The following is a 17,523-nucleotide window of genomic DNA, read 5'->3' as shown; positions in this document are numbered from 1 at the left end:
AGCAGTGAGTGCTAGATCTTAGGTTTCCCAGACGTATAACAAAGGAGTGCTTTTGCTGGGCTTTTTGGTAAGATGATTGCCAAAAAGGTAATAAATTCTCACTCCTATTTTTTCCTTCATTTGTAATGATCTAGTTTACACAGTACTCAATATTTGGGAAATTCTAATCTCCCTAACATGAGGAAGTGGTTGAGGATTAGCAAAGCAATAAGTGTTTAGCAAACTGCTACTATAGTACAAGTGAAGAACTTCAGAATCTGCTTGAATTCTGTTAAATGCAGCAACTAACCAAATGCCACCTCACCATTTTGGATGCAGTACTGATTATTCCTCCAAAACATCCAGCTAACAAATGAACTTCATTCCCTGGGCCACACAGATCCGGTTTGTAATCTATGGATATCTCACCTTCCATGGAGAATTCACATCAGTTGAAATTATATTAAGAATACCTCACAGCTGCAAATACAAAGCTGCAGCTTTACTTAAAAAGTTATTTGCATTAAAAAAATCAATTTTTATAGCTATAAGATTCTAGAGAAGCTATATTCTACTTAATACACATAAACAATACAAAAATGATAGTGAAGGTTTAAAACTTAGACACCTCTGTTTTTTAAATAAAGTTTTAAAACACGCATAAAAACTCATCTAGGCACTGAAAAACGGAAGCAAACAGCTTTAAAGGAGTAGTTGGTTAAAAACGTATTAAAAAACCACGTAAGTCTCCAAGGAACAAAGTTTGACATTTGTAAAATGGTGGAAAATTTTACCTTAATTTTATCAATATAATTCACTTCTCTGTGATTGAACACTTCATGGGCTCCATTTTGCAAAACAATCTTTTGTCCTTCCTCAGTACCAGCAGTGCCCAAAACCTTTAAGCCATAAGCTCTAGCAATCTGGCATGCTGCTAATCCAACCTGAAAAACAAATACAACCCAAGAGTTACATATTCTCTGCATTCCTGCAAACACTTAAATACATACAAGGAACTTAAGATTCCTATGGGACCCACCCTAACTTTAAGGAACTTAAGAGTGTAAATGAAGAAATAAGAAAAAGAGCTAACTTTAATTGAGCATTTAAAATATTCCAGGAACCATACTAAATAATTTCTACATATTGCTTTATTTTATTCTCACAATGACCCTATAAAGTAGATACTATTATTGTCCCTATTTTACAGATAAGAAAGTTAAAGCTTCAAATTATAAGTAATTTGGCCAAGTCACATGCAGAGATGGAAACAGGAGGAGCTAGACCAGTCTGACTGCAGAACTTGAGTTTTTAACCACTGCATCAATATGTTTGCAGGGTTTAAAGATGATCAGAACATGCTCTCTGACTTCTTTGTGCATACGAAATTCTAAATAACAAATGTAAGGCTTCTAACATTTAAGTAGAAGAGACAGGTATACGGGCAAATTAACTAATTCATCCATATGGTGAATGTTTATAGAGTGTTTACGATGTGCTAGACATGGTACTTAACGTAAGAAATAAATTTACATTCTAAGGGTGGAGGAAGATAATCGTCATATGAACAAATTGAACGAATAAAATAAATTCAGGAAATAAAAGCGCTAAGAAAAAATAAGACTGGCTGTTGTGTTAGAGAGATAGGAATAGGGGCTATTTAGGTCATCAAGAAGGGTCACTGAAAAAACGAGACCTGAAAAAAGTGAGGAACAAGCCACAAGAACATCCGATCGGCCATGTGGAGGATGCCGTGGGCAGAGTGAATGGCCACGGCTAACCTGGGGAGGTGGGAATGCAGTTGGGGTCAAAGAACAGAAAGAGGGGCAGTGTGGTTCAGGAAGGGGCATGTGCGAAAGGGTCGAAGATGAGGCCAGAAAGGCCGAGTCACATAGGATCTGAGGGGTGAAGGTAGAGGCTTCTGAGTGTATTAAAAACTATGCAGAACCACTGGAGAGCTTAAGCCAGGAAATGATCTGGTTGACTCAGGCTTTAAAAAGGTTGCTCCAATTATATGTGAGGTACAACGAAGGCGGCGAGGAAAATGGGAGGAGGAAGATCAGTTTGTAGCTGTTAGAACAGTCTAGATAAGAGATGAAGCTGGCTTGAACAAAGGTGGTGGCACTGGAAAAAATAAACACATTCAGATATAGTTTAGAAGTAAGCTAATGCGACTTCCTCCCAGATTGAATGCGGGAGATGAGGAAAAGAGAAAAATACAGGATGTCTCCTATGTCTTTGGCCAGATTAACTGGGTAGAGTAACTGAGAAGGAGACTGGAGAGCACTAAGTTTGTGAAAATCTCCAGATTTCACTTTGCCAAGTGTAGTGGTGCATGCCTGTAATCCCAGCTATGTGGGAGGCTGAGGTGGGAGGACTACTTGGGCCCAGGACTTTGAAGAGTTTGAGGTTGCAGTGATCATGCACTGCACTGCACTGCAGCCTGGGCAATGGAACAAGACTGTCTCTAAAAAATAAAAATAAAAGAACCACTTGGAACATGTTGAGCTGTACAGTGCTCATCTACTTAAAGGGGAAGATGTTCAGCAATCAGGTGAATATGAGTATGGACTCAAAAGAGTTCAGTTGGAGATATATGTTAAAGATTCATTATCTTACAGACGGTATTTAAAGCCAAAAGATTAAGTGGAACATGGTGGCTCATGCCTGTAATCCCAGCACTTTGGGAGGCTGAGGTGGGTGGATCATCTGTGGTCAGGAATTCGAGACCAGCCTGGGCAACCTGGTAAAATCCCAGCCTCCCAAAGTGCTGGGATTGTAAGAAATCACTAGAATACCAGATCAATGTGCTTAGCTTAGCATAAAAGAGAAATCAAAGTAGTTTAAGAAGACAGACAAAAGAGCAATTATTTAAATAACAATACTAGGAAATATATCTGATTAGATGACAGATGATTATACAAATAAGTGTCACATACATTTAGAACAGAGTTTCCCAAACTTGGCACTATTGACATTTTGAGCCAGATACTGATTTGCTGTGGGAGACTATCCCATGTATTGAAGAGTATCTACCCCCTAGATGCCAGAAACCCTTCCCCAAGTTGTGACAACCAAATATGTCTTCAGACACTGCCAGATGTCCCAGAGCGGAAGGAGAAATGATGCAAAATCACCCGCTACTCATAATCAGTGATGTACAGGGAGGACCGGGTTGGGCAAGAAAAGAATTAAGATGAAAACTAATGATAGAAACAGATTAAAGTTGTAACAGATTTCCAGGCCTGAAATGGACCTTCAAGATTATATGGCACAGGGGAATAACGAGGCTGGACTCAGCCAGGTTATGGCAGGAATTTGCTTAACTGAAACAAACAAATACATGGAACTCACTGTCTGACGGAGGAGAGAAACATCCAATTAGATAAAACGCAATCCACTATGGGGTGGGCCCAACTGATTTTCTACTTTAATTTTCAAATTTAAATAGAAGACCTCTAATAAAACCATACTTTAAAAAGCTAATGTAACTACATCTCCTGATGTTCTAACTGCTTTAAAAGGGTACTCAATAGCTCTTTTAAAAAGGCACTGTTTATTCTATTCTTGTCAACAATTATACCAGCAATACTCCTTCAACAGATTATGTACCATTATGTATGTGTCAACTATTTTTCTTCTACTTATTTTGCTAACACTAAAATAGGGCACTCCTCACCAACATATCTGGATAATAGCTGTGTTCATAAATTCCACACCATTTTAAACACACAACATAATCCCCAAGGAATTTGAATTAAATGAGGACAGAAAGTACAAACAGAAGCAAGGCAAAACCCAGTACTGTTTCCCTCTGATAGGACAGGGAGGATCAGAAGCGCTTCACACACCAGGTCACCAGCCTATCCCTGCCAGCCGAGGATTTAACAAACTCAGCCAGCTCAGAGAACAGTGTGGATTTTACCTTAAAAAAAAAAAAAAAAAAAAAATCATGGTGAAGCAACTGGGCTTCTTACAAGAGGGTAAAGGGAATATAAAGAGATTTTCTTTAAACTCTTCTCTCCCTTTTCTACTGAAATCTTTCCCTTCTGCACAAAGCCCGATGTTAGCTCTCTGAAAGCCAGGGTAATTTAAATAAATGTATGTGTTTGACAGATCCTTTCGTTATTTAGGGTTAAATTTAATTTAACCCAAAAATAGCCTCTTCAGTGAAGTTAAACAATGGGAGTTTTGGACAAGGTGTATCTGCCATATTTTCTCAAGCCCCATAAAGACAATCCTGGTGTTTTTTAATAAATTGTCTGATCTGTGAAATCCTTTAGAATTGATCTATTGGAAGTGTAGGAAGCTAGGTGTGAAACCTCGTGATTCATCTACCTAAGAAACAGAGACAAAAAGGACTGAAACTACCTGTTCTTTTACTTTTAAAGGTAAATTCACATTTTCAAGATACCAATCATTATTCAGGGGACAACGAGCCATTTAATATGTTACTTCTTTCAATCCACTCTCCAGAATACACAGTGCTCTGTAAGGGTTAACAGCTTCCTCAAAGTAAGTATCTAGCCCCAGGCCTTTTATTTTTAAAATGCAAAATCTTATCTCCAAAATTTCCAAAGCATCCATTGATAGAGTTCGTATGGATTTCTTGTTAAATTCTAACTGGAGAGCTCTAACTTTTCGCTCTAAGCTCCTGAGAGGCAGATTGGCAGCTAGTTTCCTGAAGAGGTTTCTCACAGCCCTGTGTTGGATGATTTCACTGAAGGGCTTATTTTAAGTTCAGAGTCCTCCTCCTCCATTCCCCCACATTAGCATTTTCAGCCATGGGTTGTGGTGTTAAGGACAGGCCTGTACACTGCACTCCATGAATGTCATCAAAGCACAGCAGGCAAGCAGCGGAAGGAAGGGAGATAGAAAGGACTAAGAATTCACAGTGTAGCTTTACCGTGCTGTCTGGGGCAACATAGGTAAGCTTTAATGAGCCTTAGTTTCCTTATCTAAGGGAATATGGAATTAATATCGACCTTAAAGAACTGTTTAAAATTCTAAATAAATATTTTTATATGCTACTTGAAGGCAAAAACAAGGCCAGTTTATCTTAGTCCACACCCACTACAGGTGGGAAATCTAACGTATTTTTGAAGGGGTGCTGTGTTGGGTTTATTAACCAAGAAATGCTAAACTAATGACTGTCACCTTCAGAAGACCAAAATCAAAAAAGTTTTACTACATTAAAAAAAAAAAAATCTTTGACTATATTTATAAATCTGACTTTTAAAAATGACCAAAGGAACTATAATGAAATAAACTCAAGCTTGTTTCAAAATATACTAAAAAAATACTTACTCCTCCACTCGCCCCATGAACCAGAACACTTTCTCCAGCTTTCACACGGGCACTGCAAAAGAAAGTATAAGTTACATCATCTTATATTTTGAAGCTAATTAATCTTAGGTGTTTTCATCATCATAAGGAATTTCTACCCTTAGTCTGGCTAACACTAACACAAAGAGCAAATGCAACCTGATATACAGCCCCAAATATTCCCTAAGCTTCACAGAATAAACAAAGCCTTCAATTCATTTATTCCTTTAACAAGTATTTATTGGGAGTCTTTTATGTTCCAGGCACTATGCTACTGGACACTGGGATCACTATGCGGTGCTACTTCTGAGTAGCTACAGTCCTTGTAGGTCATGAAGTGAAACTGCTGAGCCTGGAGGATCTGGAATCTCTCATTCCCATATATCCCCACAGAAAGGGCCTCAAAGCAGGTTTATTATAGCTCAGTCTTTATTCTGTGGTCTAGAGTAATGTCCAAGTAAACATAGTAGCTATTTTTTTTGCCTGAGGAAAGAAAGTATTTTTTTCTTCTCCATGTCTTGGAACATCAGCTTGCACCAGCCTTGTACTCTCACTTCAGAGAGCAAAGCTGAGTCAGCAAAGGTCAGAGAGTAGGAAATGCAATAAATCCTATCACAAAGATTCCCATGTCATCCCCTAAAATGTCCAGATTCTCTGGTGAAATGGCATTTTCTTTTTACTTCTGGTTCACATGACTACTTTTCTAGTATATACTGAAAAGAAGGGACATGCAGCAAGGCATGAGGGGATACCTCACTATTCCAGATGGACAGTGCCAATGTCACAAGCCAGCAGATGCTGTGGGATCCAGATCTGACTCTTAGGAAGGATCTCTTACTTCCTTAAACAATGTGGGGTGGCCACACTGTAGAGACATTATGGAACATTATGCTCCATGTGGGAAAGAGAACACAGTAACCAGAGTCCTGCTCCCAGCTGTGCACCAACAACTGAGAAGTGGCAACAATGAGCAATAAGAGAAGCTTTCTCCCACACTCTTGCTTGGAGCTAAAGAGACTGAGGACAATATGTTAAAGTAAAACATTAACATAAGGGGATAGGATCACTAGTGTTAAACTATGGGATATGAAATACTTCCAACAAAATTTTTCAAAAATTCTTGTAAGATGTCCCTCAAACACTAAAGACACATTCTCATAAAAATCTCTAGGCCTGGGGTGAGGGGAGAAAAAGCAGGCAAATCCTTTCCTGAATCCTTGTGCAGAGTTGCTGTGACAGTTATGTGTCAACTTGACTGGGCCAAGGAACCCGATATTTGTTCCAACATTACTCTGGATGTTTCTGTAACAGTGTTTTTTTTGTTTTGTTTTGTTTTGTTTTTTTAAATGAGATTAACACTGAAATAGCTGGATTTTGAGTAAAGCAGATGACACTCTACAATGTGGGTGGGCCTCATCCAATCAGCTGAAGGCTTTTGTTCTCAGAGACTGACCTCTGATGAGCAAGAGTAAATTCAGCCAGCAAACTTTCTAGGGACTTAAACTGCACCTCTTCCTTGCGTCTCCAGCCAGCTGGCCCACCGCAACAGATTTTAGACTCACCAGTCCTCCACAATTTCATGGGTCAACTCTTTAAAATGAATCAATCTGTGTGCGTGCACACGTGTGTGTGTGTGTCTGTGTGTATACACAGTGACTGACTCTTAAGGAATTTATACAGAGATAAATGATAGATTAGATAGATCAAATAGATAGATGACTGACTGATAGACAGGCAGACAAAGACACACACATCCTGTTATTTGCTTCTCTGGAGGACCCCCACTAATACAGTCATCTTCCCTGGCGCTCACAGCACTCAGCCTGGCCTTCCATGCTGCTGTTCTCTACCATCTTCTAGTCACTGAAGACTAAGACCTGGCACATAGCCTTTCTCTTCTACCCCAAATCCAGCTCCAATCAAGGAGATTCAGCATTCCCCAGAAAATCAAGCACTACAGTTCCTGAATTTTCCTCCACTTATAGCCACTGTCTCCCAGGGCTATAACTATCAGCAATCATTCCCCCTGAGAAGTATCAGATGCCAATAACCAGGATTATGACACTAATCTATCCTAATTCTGAAAACCCATATTCTCTCAAAATCTTTCTTCAACTATGCAGAGATTACTGACTCTCAACAGCTCCATTTCTGCCCGCTTCCTGCTCCTGGCCTTCCTTCCATCCCTCCTCAGCTTGGATTCCATAGTAGATTGCCCAACCTCCTCTCCCTGCAGTCCCCTGTGCTCTCATTTCCTTTGCACCATTCTATTTTGCCACCAATATTCCAGCCCTGGATTAATGTTCAAATCTAGCTTCCTTGATACTTTATCCAAATGACTAAGTATTATAGAAAAAAAAAAAAAAATCACATGACCATGCATTTTGGTGCCACTTTAGCTCTGATTGTTAAAATATCACTTTTTGCCTCCTACTTAATTGTGAAAAGTGAGGCAATGACATACAAGTACCTTCAACACTCCACCTCCCTACCCATAAATATTTCCATAATTATATCATCTTTACCCCTTCTAGGTTTTAAGGATAAGTTGTCCTTTCCATACTGGAAGCCAGTCTCTCTACCTATGTCCTAAGTCCTTTCCATCTTACGTTATGCAGATTTTGTTCGATCTGTAAATATGTTCAAGTCTTGCCTATCCTTAAAAAAAAAAATCCCTTTTTCCCACATACTCTCCTCAGGTAACCTTCTACTCTCTCTTGTCTCCCCGATTTTTAAAAGAATAGTCATCACTCAAGGAATTGATTTCCTCTTCCTTCCTCAATCCACTCAATCAAGCTCTTCCCACCATTCTATTGAAAAGGAACTGACTAATGTCACCAATGACCTCTTAATTGCTGGGCCCAACTGTTATTTGCTTCTGAACAGACCTCTGTGTTGCATTTGACAACTGGCCTCCCTCCTTAGTAGCACTATCAATTGCCACTCCTAAAGCTGCCAGCAGTGATTGTGAACTTACCCTGTGTGAGCCCTGTACTAAGAACTTTATACACATTACCTCCAAATAATTCTTACCACACCCTAGCAGGTAGGTCCTGTTATTATCTATGTTTCTCAAATCAGTAAACTGCACCTGAGATGTTTAAGTAACTTAACCAAGGTCATACAACTAGCACTATGTGAAGACATTAACCCAGGCCTTTCTGTCTTCAAAGCCCATGCATTCACTGGATGCTTAAGGGATACCATGACCTCTAGATTCTGCCGGCCATGGAATCCTTTCAGTCTCTTACGAGTCTATCCTTTTTCTCTGACTACATTCTTAAATGGTGATGTTCACGAGGGTTTTATTCTCACTCCACTGTTCTCACTCCCTGAGGGATTTCAACCACTTTTCATCTTGTCAATTCTTACCTACATGCTGCTATCCCCAAATTTTTATCTCCAGTCTTCAAGCTTCTGACTTTTTTATCCAACAGGCTACTGAACCTCTCCATTAGGATGTGTCTCTCATAATTTCAAATCCAAAACTGAATACAGCTTCCCTCTGAAACTTTCTCCTTCTTTTCTTTGTCACAGTTAAACATGAACCAAGCTAGAAAGCTAGACTACTCTTAAGCTCTTCCTCATTCTCTACCTGCAAATAATCACCAAATACCCCTGATTTTATCCCCACTAAATAGTTATTCTTTCCTCTCTACTTACTTCTTCTACCAGAATCCTTGCTCTGACCCATAAGGATTTTGTCTAGTAGAGACTCCTATAAGATACTCCTATCTCTCTCTCCATTCCTATCCTCAAATCCATCCTATACACAGCAGACAAGTGATCTCAATCAAACACAAATATCACAATGGTAGTCTCCTGAATAAAGCATTTCATTACTTCCAGTCCTTTACAGTGCAATAGATGAGCTCTATAATCTGTCTTTTACAATCTGAATTCTATCTATTTGATGACAGCTAACATTTATTGAAAGATTACTCTGTTCCAACTTTATTCTTCACTACTCTTTCTCTTGAAATTTCCTCTCTAACAAAATTAAGTTGCTATAGCTGTTCCCACACACCACACTGTTTTTCCCCATACTATCCCCAATGTCTAGAATGTCCTCTCTCCTTCTAGTTACCATTCCTCAGGTGAATTCCCTCTGATGCTTTTCAAATACTTAGTAGACGGGATTAAAATATCGATTCTCAGGCACCAGCTATGGAAACTGACCAGAGGGTCTGGGGTAGGGCCTTATAGTGTACTATTAAATTGCTGCCTGGATGATTCTAATGGATAACAAGATTCTTGAACCATGGCTTTAAAACAGTAAGTTAAAATAATAAGTCTTTTTTTTCTTTTTTTTTTTGAGACAGAGTCTCGCTCTGTTGTCCAGGCTGGCACGCAGGGGCGCGATCTCAGCTCACTGCAAGCTCCGCCTCCTGGGTTCACGCCATTCTCCTGCCTCAGCCTCCTGAGTACCTGGCACCTGCCACCATGCCCGGCTAATTTTTTGTATTTTTAGTAGAGATGGGGTTTCATCATGTTAGCCAAGATGGTCTTGATCTCCTGACCTGGTGATCCGCCTGTCTCGGCCTCCCAAAGTTCTGGGATTACAGGTGTTAGCCACCGTGAAAAAATAATAAGTCTTACACCTTGCCAGGAAGCCCTACCTCATCACCACAGGCACATGCCTTCTGAGCCTATATATCCCTCTGTACATTTCTACCACTGTATTTTCCACATTATATATAAACATGATCATTCTAATGTCATTTCCCTTACTAGACTATGAGCATCTTGAACACAGTGTTCACTCTTTTTTGTATCCCCAGTGATTAGTACAATTTCCCAAATTCACAGTTTCCATTATATAAATGTTTAATGGTAAGTAAATGGTAACCAAAAATAATGAACAGATGGATGGACAGACAACTAGAAGGGAGGCAGTTAACACTGCCCTCATTTGGCATTGGCCATAAAATTGACAAAGTGTGTTATTACCTGTGGATCAGAGCTCGACAGGCAGTAAAATATGGGATACCGATGGCGGCTCCTTGTTTAAAGTCCAGTTTTTCAGGTAGTTTGTAAACAGTGTGGTCTGCTGCAAGAGCGTACTCTGCATAGCCTCCAGAGATCGTGCTGCTAGTGAAAACTCTGTCACCTTTCTAGGGGAAGAGACAAATGAATACATGCATTTGTATTCTAAAAATATTACGTCAAAATAGGTATAATCCTTTATAACAAGAAATAAGTGAGTACTTATCTATTGTTCTCTATACCTAGGGTCTCATATAAATAATTTTTGTTTTTTTGAGTTGGAGTCTTGCTCTGTCATCCAGGCTGGAGTACAATGGCATGATCTCAGCTCATCGCAACCTTTGCCTTGCAGGTTCAAGCAATTCTCCTGCCTCAGCCTCCCAAGTAGCTGGGATTACAGGCACGCACCACCACGCCCAGCTAATTTTTGTATTTTTAGTAGAGACAGGGTTTCACCATGTTGGTCAGGCTGGTCTTGAACTCCTGACCTCGTGATCTGCCCACCTTGGCCTCCCAAAGTGCTGGGATTACAGGTGTGAGCTACTGTGCCCAGCCATAAATCATTTTAAAATACTGAACATTTAAAAATATTTAATAATGGGAACCGATGGGAAGAAAATCTAAAGAAAACAGAAAAAAACATAAGGAAGGATAAACTTCCTTGAATGGCATCATGATGATGCTGATGGCTCAGTCCATGAAGAGCTTGCTATGTCAGGCACTGCATTAAGTGTCTCTGGAGTGTTATCTAATTTCATCTTCACAACGGCCCGTGAGGTGGGCATGTTTATTATCTCTTATTTTAGAGCAATCCCCACTACACAGATGAGGAAATTGAGGAACAAAGAAGTTCAATAATTTCCTCAGATCAAGCAGCTAGCAAATAGCAGTCAACATAAACTGTTATTTTTGCCCAAAATGCTAGGGAGAAGAAACAAATAAAATCTGAAGTTTCTTCCACACACCAAACACCTTCTCTAAATCCCATCCATGAGTTTCCTCGCCCCTGCATTGCCACTATGTCTCATGCAAACACCCAAAGGCAGAAAACCATACTAGGACCCTGACAGCACGATGACCCAGGACAGCCGCCTTCTTGACACGGCACCAGAAACACAGTAAAGTCTCAACGAATGTCTGTTGGACCTCACTATTAAAAAGCAGATGCAGGACTCAGGGAGAAGTAATGCCCCAGCCAGGCATTATTGGTCCAGTATGTAATTCACACGTTAGGGAAAATTGGACCCCCCACCGTAACCACGTGCCTTAACTCCTCCTTCTTAAAAAAAAGTAAATATTCCTTAGAAGAGGCAAATTATTAAGGCAATAATTGCTCAGTATACTTTAACAGAAATCTGAAAATGTAGAAATGCTATCTGATAGGATAAAGACAAAAAAGATACAAAAGTCATCCAAGAATCAAGGACAAGTACCACCACTTAATATGGTTGCCTAGAAATGTCAAATATGATGAAGATTAATCCTGTTTTTACAGCTAAAAAACATGTTGAATTGATTTCAATATAATTCAAACATTTACTGCGAATATACTATATAGAAAGCATTATTTCAAGTTATGTGAGGGACATCAATACCACTGTCCCTAATGTCAAGCATCCTAGACTCTAGGAGGAGAGAAAAGCAAAGTATAGAAATAATTATAAAAAGCAAGGCAAACATGATTAGCCACTGAGGATAGGTAAAAGAAAAAGAAAGAAATTACTTCTAAGTAGAGGAAATTAGGAATAGCTTCATTGAGAAGCTAATAATTGAGGTAAATCTTGAAGAACAGGACAAGATTTTGAAAACTAGAATGGGGAAGAGTCATTATGGGTGAAGGAAACAAAGTTGGCAAAATGATAGGGACAGGAATAAATGCCAAGAAATTAGCAGCATTTATTACCAATGAGTAAGCAGACTAACGTGTGGTATGCAACCGTTTCAGGAGATAAAATGAAAAGAAACTGAAGCTAAAGTGTAAAATCCTTTGAATCCATGTTTTTAAGTTTTAATTAAATTTTGTCCATTAGAAGAACCAATATGAACAAAAACACAGAGATGAGAGAGCATGGGATGTGCAGGGAAGGACAAACAGTTCATTACTGAAGAATAAACTACACTGTGAAGAGGAGTGGGAGGTAAGACTGGAAAAACAGATGGGAGACAGCATGAAACAGTCTTATTTCATAACAATAAGGAATTTTGAGAGTCTTCCTGAAGTCTACAAGACATGGATGCAAGAATGAAAACAGAGGTGTATAACAATCATAATTAAATTTTATAAAATGATTCATTCTAGATTAAGGATGAATTCCAGGGAAAAGAGAAAGTTATGTAGCCATTATAGAAATCCAGGTCAGGGGTGTAGTTAGGTAGGTAAGATAGCCTGAACTAAACTACTGGCAGTGGAAATGGAAAGGAGAGAGAAAACAGTTCTAGTAAGGGAAAGCGAGGAGTAATCCTCAAATCCCAGAAGTCACCAGGACAGTCACACAAGAGAGGCACTATCTGCAGTGAGAAAAGATAAGCTAGTTTTAGACACGTTTTGTACGAGATTTCTGGAGGTTGACCATGTGAGTCCAGTGTCTCCAACAGAACTCTCTGCAGTGATGGAAATGTTCACATCTGTACTGTCCAGCAGGGCAGCCACTGGACACAGGAGGCTATTAAGCATTTGAAATGTTGCTAGAGTGACTCAGGAACTGAATTTTCAATATGAATTTAAGTTGAATTTTAAACTGCCACATGTGGCTAGTGGCTACCGCTTTGGATAGCACAGATCCAGAGTTCAGCAGAAAATTCTATGCTAAAGATGTAACATGTGATAACGGCAACAAAGAGAGTGTATGAGATTGCGAAAAAGGTAAAGAATACAGAAAGCAGAGGTCTAAATAGAGACTGAGAGCCCTAGGCAACACCAAGATTTGAGGAATATCCAGAGAAAAAGAGAGGCCTGAAAACAGAGGCCCAGAAAGGAAGGGGAGAGGAGAACAGAAGAAAATGATGTCACAGAAGCTGCAGAAAAAGTTTTTTAAAGAAAAAGTTAAGTGGCTGAGAGTGTCAAATGTCACAGAGAAGTCAAGAAAGATAATGACATAAAAGGGCCCATTAACTCCAGCAAAACAGAGGCCATTAGTGACACTAGCAAGAGTCCTTTCAGTGGAGCGATGGGGGCAGAAGCCAGGTTGCCACAGGCTGAGGAGTGGAAAGTTGTATGAATTTGCGAGTCTTCCTGTACAGAGGAACAGTAATCTTCTCTGTCTCAACCTAATTTTGGTAAGGTGCTGCCAAAGTTGAGTAGGTCAAGGAATTATGAAGAAAGATGATAGGACATCAGTCTACTATGAATATGCCTTTTGGCATATATACACACACACACACACACACACACACACACACACACACACATATATATCCTGATCATAACATTTTCAGTGACTGAGTCAGAGCTCCAAAATTGTATAGTGACCTTGCATTTTTTCATGTTTTACTTATTTTTCAAAAGAATTAACCTTATCTTATGAAGCAAGATTTATAAAAGGAATTAAAAATTATTTTAGCTTGTGTATCATCAAGAGTTGGGAAATAGTCTAACTTCCTCGTGTGCTTTCTTTCCTTACATATTTCTATTAAATCAAAAAAATCACAGTTCATTCTGTGGGGACATGAAGATACAGAAATTATCCAGCACCTATTCACAACAATGTAGTAAACAAATAAGGCCTCTGGATAAAATCTAATTTCTTTCTTGACTAGAGGAGTCCCCCAAGTGGCAGAAATTGTGTAACAGGGCCTTTTAAAGCCTTAAATAAGATGCAGTTGAAAACTATGTTCAAATATTTTAAGGAAATAAATTAAGCCAAATAGAAATAATTAAAAATGCAATACCTTGAAAGCACATGCATTATCTCCAACAGCTTCTATCACGCCAGCCACATCTGAGCCAGGAGTATAGGGTAAGAGTGGTTTTATACTATAAGTACCAGAGCGAATGTATGTCTCCACAGGGTTGACACCACATGCATGGACCTTGATTAGAACCTGCAATGACAATGTATTTTAGTTCATGAAAGAATATAGGCATTCATTTAACTTTATGCTAGGACTGTGCTGATTATGGGAGCTATCAAAATGGGAGAAAAAAGCAAAACAAGTAAGTGCTTGCCTTCAACAACCTCACATTCCAGTTTTACAAGGTAACATAAATAAGTATGACAGAATGGTTATGTACTGTATTAAAAACATTTTGGGGAAAATAGTGAAAGAAATATTTAAGGGGATATGTGGTAGAGACCTCTGCATGTTCGTCAAACCCATTTTTTCCTTTTCCTGGGTACACAGAAAGAGTGGTGCTTCTTCACCTCCCTCATGGTTATGATTAGCCAAGTGACTGAGTTCTAGCCAATGGAATGTTAGCAAAAGTGACAGCAGACACTTGCAGGCCTGACCGATTAAAACTTCCTAGCCAAGCCACACTGTGCTTTTCCTCTTCCATGGAGACCCTGGAAGACAGGAGTTGGGTGGCAGAGCCACATGAAAGAAGAAGCTGAGTCCCTAAGTCACTGTTGGAGAACAGCTACCCACCCACATTTGAGAACTTTTAAATTTAGTGTATAAGAAATAATTATCCCTGGCTGGACCATTGTAATTTTTAGGTTACAGCAATTGTAGGAGCTAATTTTACCTTAATTAACACAGAATGATTACCTCTGGTATAAAAGTAAGGGAAGGCTTTATAAAGGAAGTGGTATTTGAGTTAGGGTTTAAAATATAAGTAGAAATTAGGAATGAGAGAAAAAGGATAGTTTGGGTAAAAAAAAATAGCATGTGCAAAGACAGAGGAATGAAAGGGAGTCTTAAGGAAACTGGACAAAATCTCATGTTGTTACAGCACTATATCTCTATATGGAGAGGGAGTGATGAGAAAAATATTTGTAAAGATAGGTTACAGCCAAACTGTAAAAACTCTCATAGGCTTGCTAAGAAGATTAGACTTGGGAAGCATGGAGGGTGCAGTAATAAAAATACATAATTTAAAATCAAAAATATATTATTAAAGTCATTGGAGATGATTAAACTATACACTTAAATTCTCATGAATCACACATGAAAAAGCATGAATGCAAAAGAAAATTGTTTTCCCAGCATGCAAAAAATAAAAATCATGAATGTTTGTAATAGAATAACTTATTCAAAACTCCTTATGTGTCCGTTCAGAAAAATCCAATTATTGCACTACATAGATCATTCCCTACATCAAAAATTTTCTTATAACCAAAGGTTATTCTTTTTCATATATCTACTTCACTAATTATCAGGTTTATGTTAACTTTATCAATGTCCATATGTATATGTAGTGTAAATTGCATCCTAATTCAATGTCTTTAAAAATAATTGTGACTCTGCTTCTTTTGAACACTATTTGCAAGAGACTCACACTCAGTATAATTACGGCCTCAATAAAGTAATTTTATTTCTACCTGATGGTCTTTTGGAATTGGTACTGCAATATCTGATTGCAATTTCAGGACTTCTGGTCCACCAAATTCAAAAACTCTAACAGCTCTCATCAACTTCTGTCTGGTCGCCATGGTGATCTAGATACTAAGAAAGAAAAAAAATTAATGTATTGTCACATTGTATCTAAGATATCATCATGTTTTTCCCCCCCTGGAGGGAGCAGATCAAACAATTTTTTCAAATAACAATTTAAATCATGAGCTTACCACTGATCTCATTTCATGTTTAAGGACCTTTCATCTTACAAATCCCTCAGCCACAAAGCAAAATACTTCATGATACTTACTGTAGGGATTCAGTGCCTTCAACAAAGGAATCAAATATGCAAACAAAAACATCTGGAGAGACATAGCATGATACTATATTTAGGTTTTCTTGCTTGGGTTGCGATTTTAGAAGTTTTATGAGTTTAGTTTTATTAACATTAGGTAAACCGCCCTCCTTTTGTTAAATTATGAAATATTTCAAACATTTATGTGACAGCCAGTGTATTGGTTCATTTCCATACTGCTATGAAGAAATACTGGCGACTAGATAATTTATAAAGGAAACAGGTTTAATGGACTCACAGTTCCACATGGCTAGGGAAGTGTCACAATCATGGTGGAAGGCAAAGGGGAAGCAATGGCATGTCTTACACGGTGGCAGACAAGAGAGCTTGTGCAGGGGAATTCCCTTTTATAAAACCATCAGATCTAGTGAGACTTATTCACTATCACTAGAACAGCAAGGGAACTCCCTTCCCCATGACTCAATTACCTCCCACCACGTCCTGCCTTCCCAATAGTCTCCCAAAATCTTAACTAATTTCAGCATAAACTCAAAAGTTCACAGTCCAAAGTCTCATCAGAGACAAGGCAAGTTCCTTCTGCCTATCAGCCTGTAAAATCAAAAGCAAGTTAGTTACTTCCTAGATACAATGGGGGTACAGGAAATGGGTAAATACAGCTGTTCCAAATGGGAGAAATTGGCCAAAAGAAAGGGGCTACAGGTCCCATGCAAGTGTGAAATCCAACAGGGCAGTCAAATCTTAAAGCTCCAAAATGAACTCTTTTGACTCCACATCTCACATCCAGATCACTCTGAAAAAAGAGGTGGGTTCCCATGGTCTTGGTCAGCTCTGCCCCTGTGGCTTTGCAGGGTAAAGCCTCCCTGCTGGCTGCTTTCATGGGCTGGTATTGAGTGTCTGCAGCCTTTCCAGGCATACAGTGTGAGCTATCAGTGGATCTACCATTCCGGGGTATGGAGGACAGTGGCCCTCTTCTCACAGCTCCACTAGGTGGTGCCCCAGAAGGGACACTGTGTGGGGGCTCCCGGTTCACATTTCCCTTCCACACTGCCCTAGCAGAGGTTCTCCATGAGGGCTCCATCCCTGCAGCATACCTCTGGCTGGACATTCAAGAATTTCCACACCTCTGAAATCTAGGTGGAAGTTCCCAAACTTCAATTCTTGAATTCTGTGCACTGGCAGGCCCAACACCACATGAACGCCTGAGAGGCCTCAGGCTTGCACCTCTGAAGCAATGGCCTGATGTGTATGTTGGCACCTTTAGGCCATGGCTGGGATGCAGGGCACCAAGTCCCTAGGCTGCACACAGCATGGGCGCCCTGGGCCCAGTCCAAGAAACCATTTTTTAACTCCTAGGCATCTGAGTCTGTGATGTGACAGACTGCTGCAAAGGTCTCTGACATGCCCTGGAGACATTTTCCCCA

The 17,523-nt window shown here is 39.4% G+C and overlaps 1 protein-coding gene across 5 annotated transcripts in view; it reads right to left on the bottom strand.

Annotated features, from left to right (window-relative positions):
• The window catches only part of CRYZ (crystallin zeta), a 28,880-nt gene that overhangs the window by 4,693 nt on the left and 6,664 nt on the right, over nt 1–17,523 (bottom strand). For all 5 annotated transcript variants that reach the window (XM_007978278.3, XM_007978279.3, XM_073007206.1 and 2 more), the window contains 5 exons: nt 15,771–15,894; nt 14,179–14,331; nt 10,255–10,418; nt 5,287–5,338; nt 774–923 (listed from right to left, as the gene is read on the bottom strand). In XM_007978278.3, the coding sequence (XP_007976469.3) occupies nt 774–923; nt 5,287–5,338; nt 10,255–10,418; nt 14,179–14,331; nt 15,771–15,881 (630 nt within the window). In that variant the 5' untranslated portion in view covers nt 15,882–15,894. The remainder of the gene's footprint in view (nt 1–773; nt 924–5,286; nt 5,339–10,254; nt 10,419–14,178; nt 14,332–15,770; nt 15,895–17,523) is intronic.

This window comes from Chlorocebus sabaeus, chromosome 20, assembly GCF_047675955.1.
Source record: "Chlorocebus sabaeus isolate Y175 chromosome 20, mChlSab1.0.hap1, whole genome shotgun sequence".
In the NCBI taxonomy this organism is placed as follows: Eukaryota; Metazoa; Chordata; class Mammalia; order Primates; family Cercopithecidae; genus Chlorocebus; species Chlorocebus sabaeus.
The sequence above is the reverse complement of the archived record's forward strand: the minus strand, read 5'-3'. Positions and strand labels throughout refer to the sequence as shown.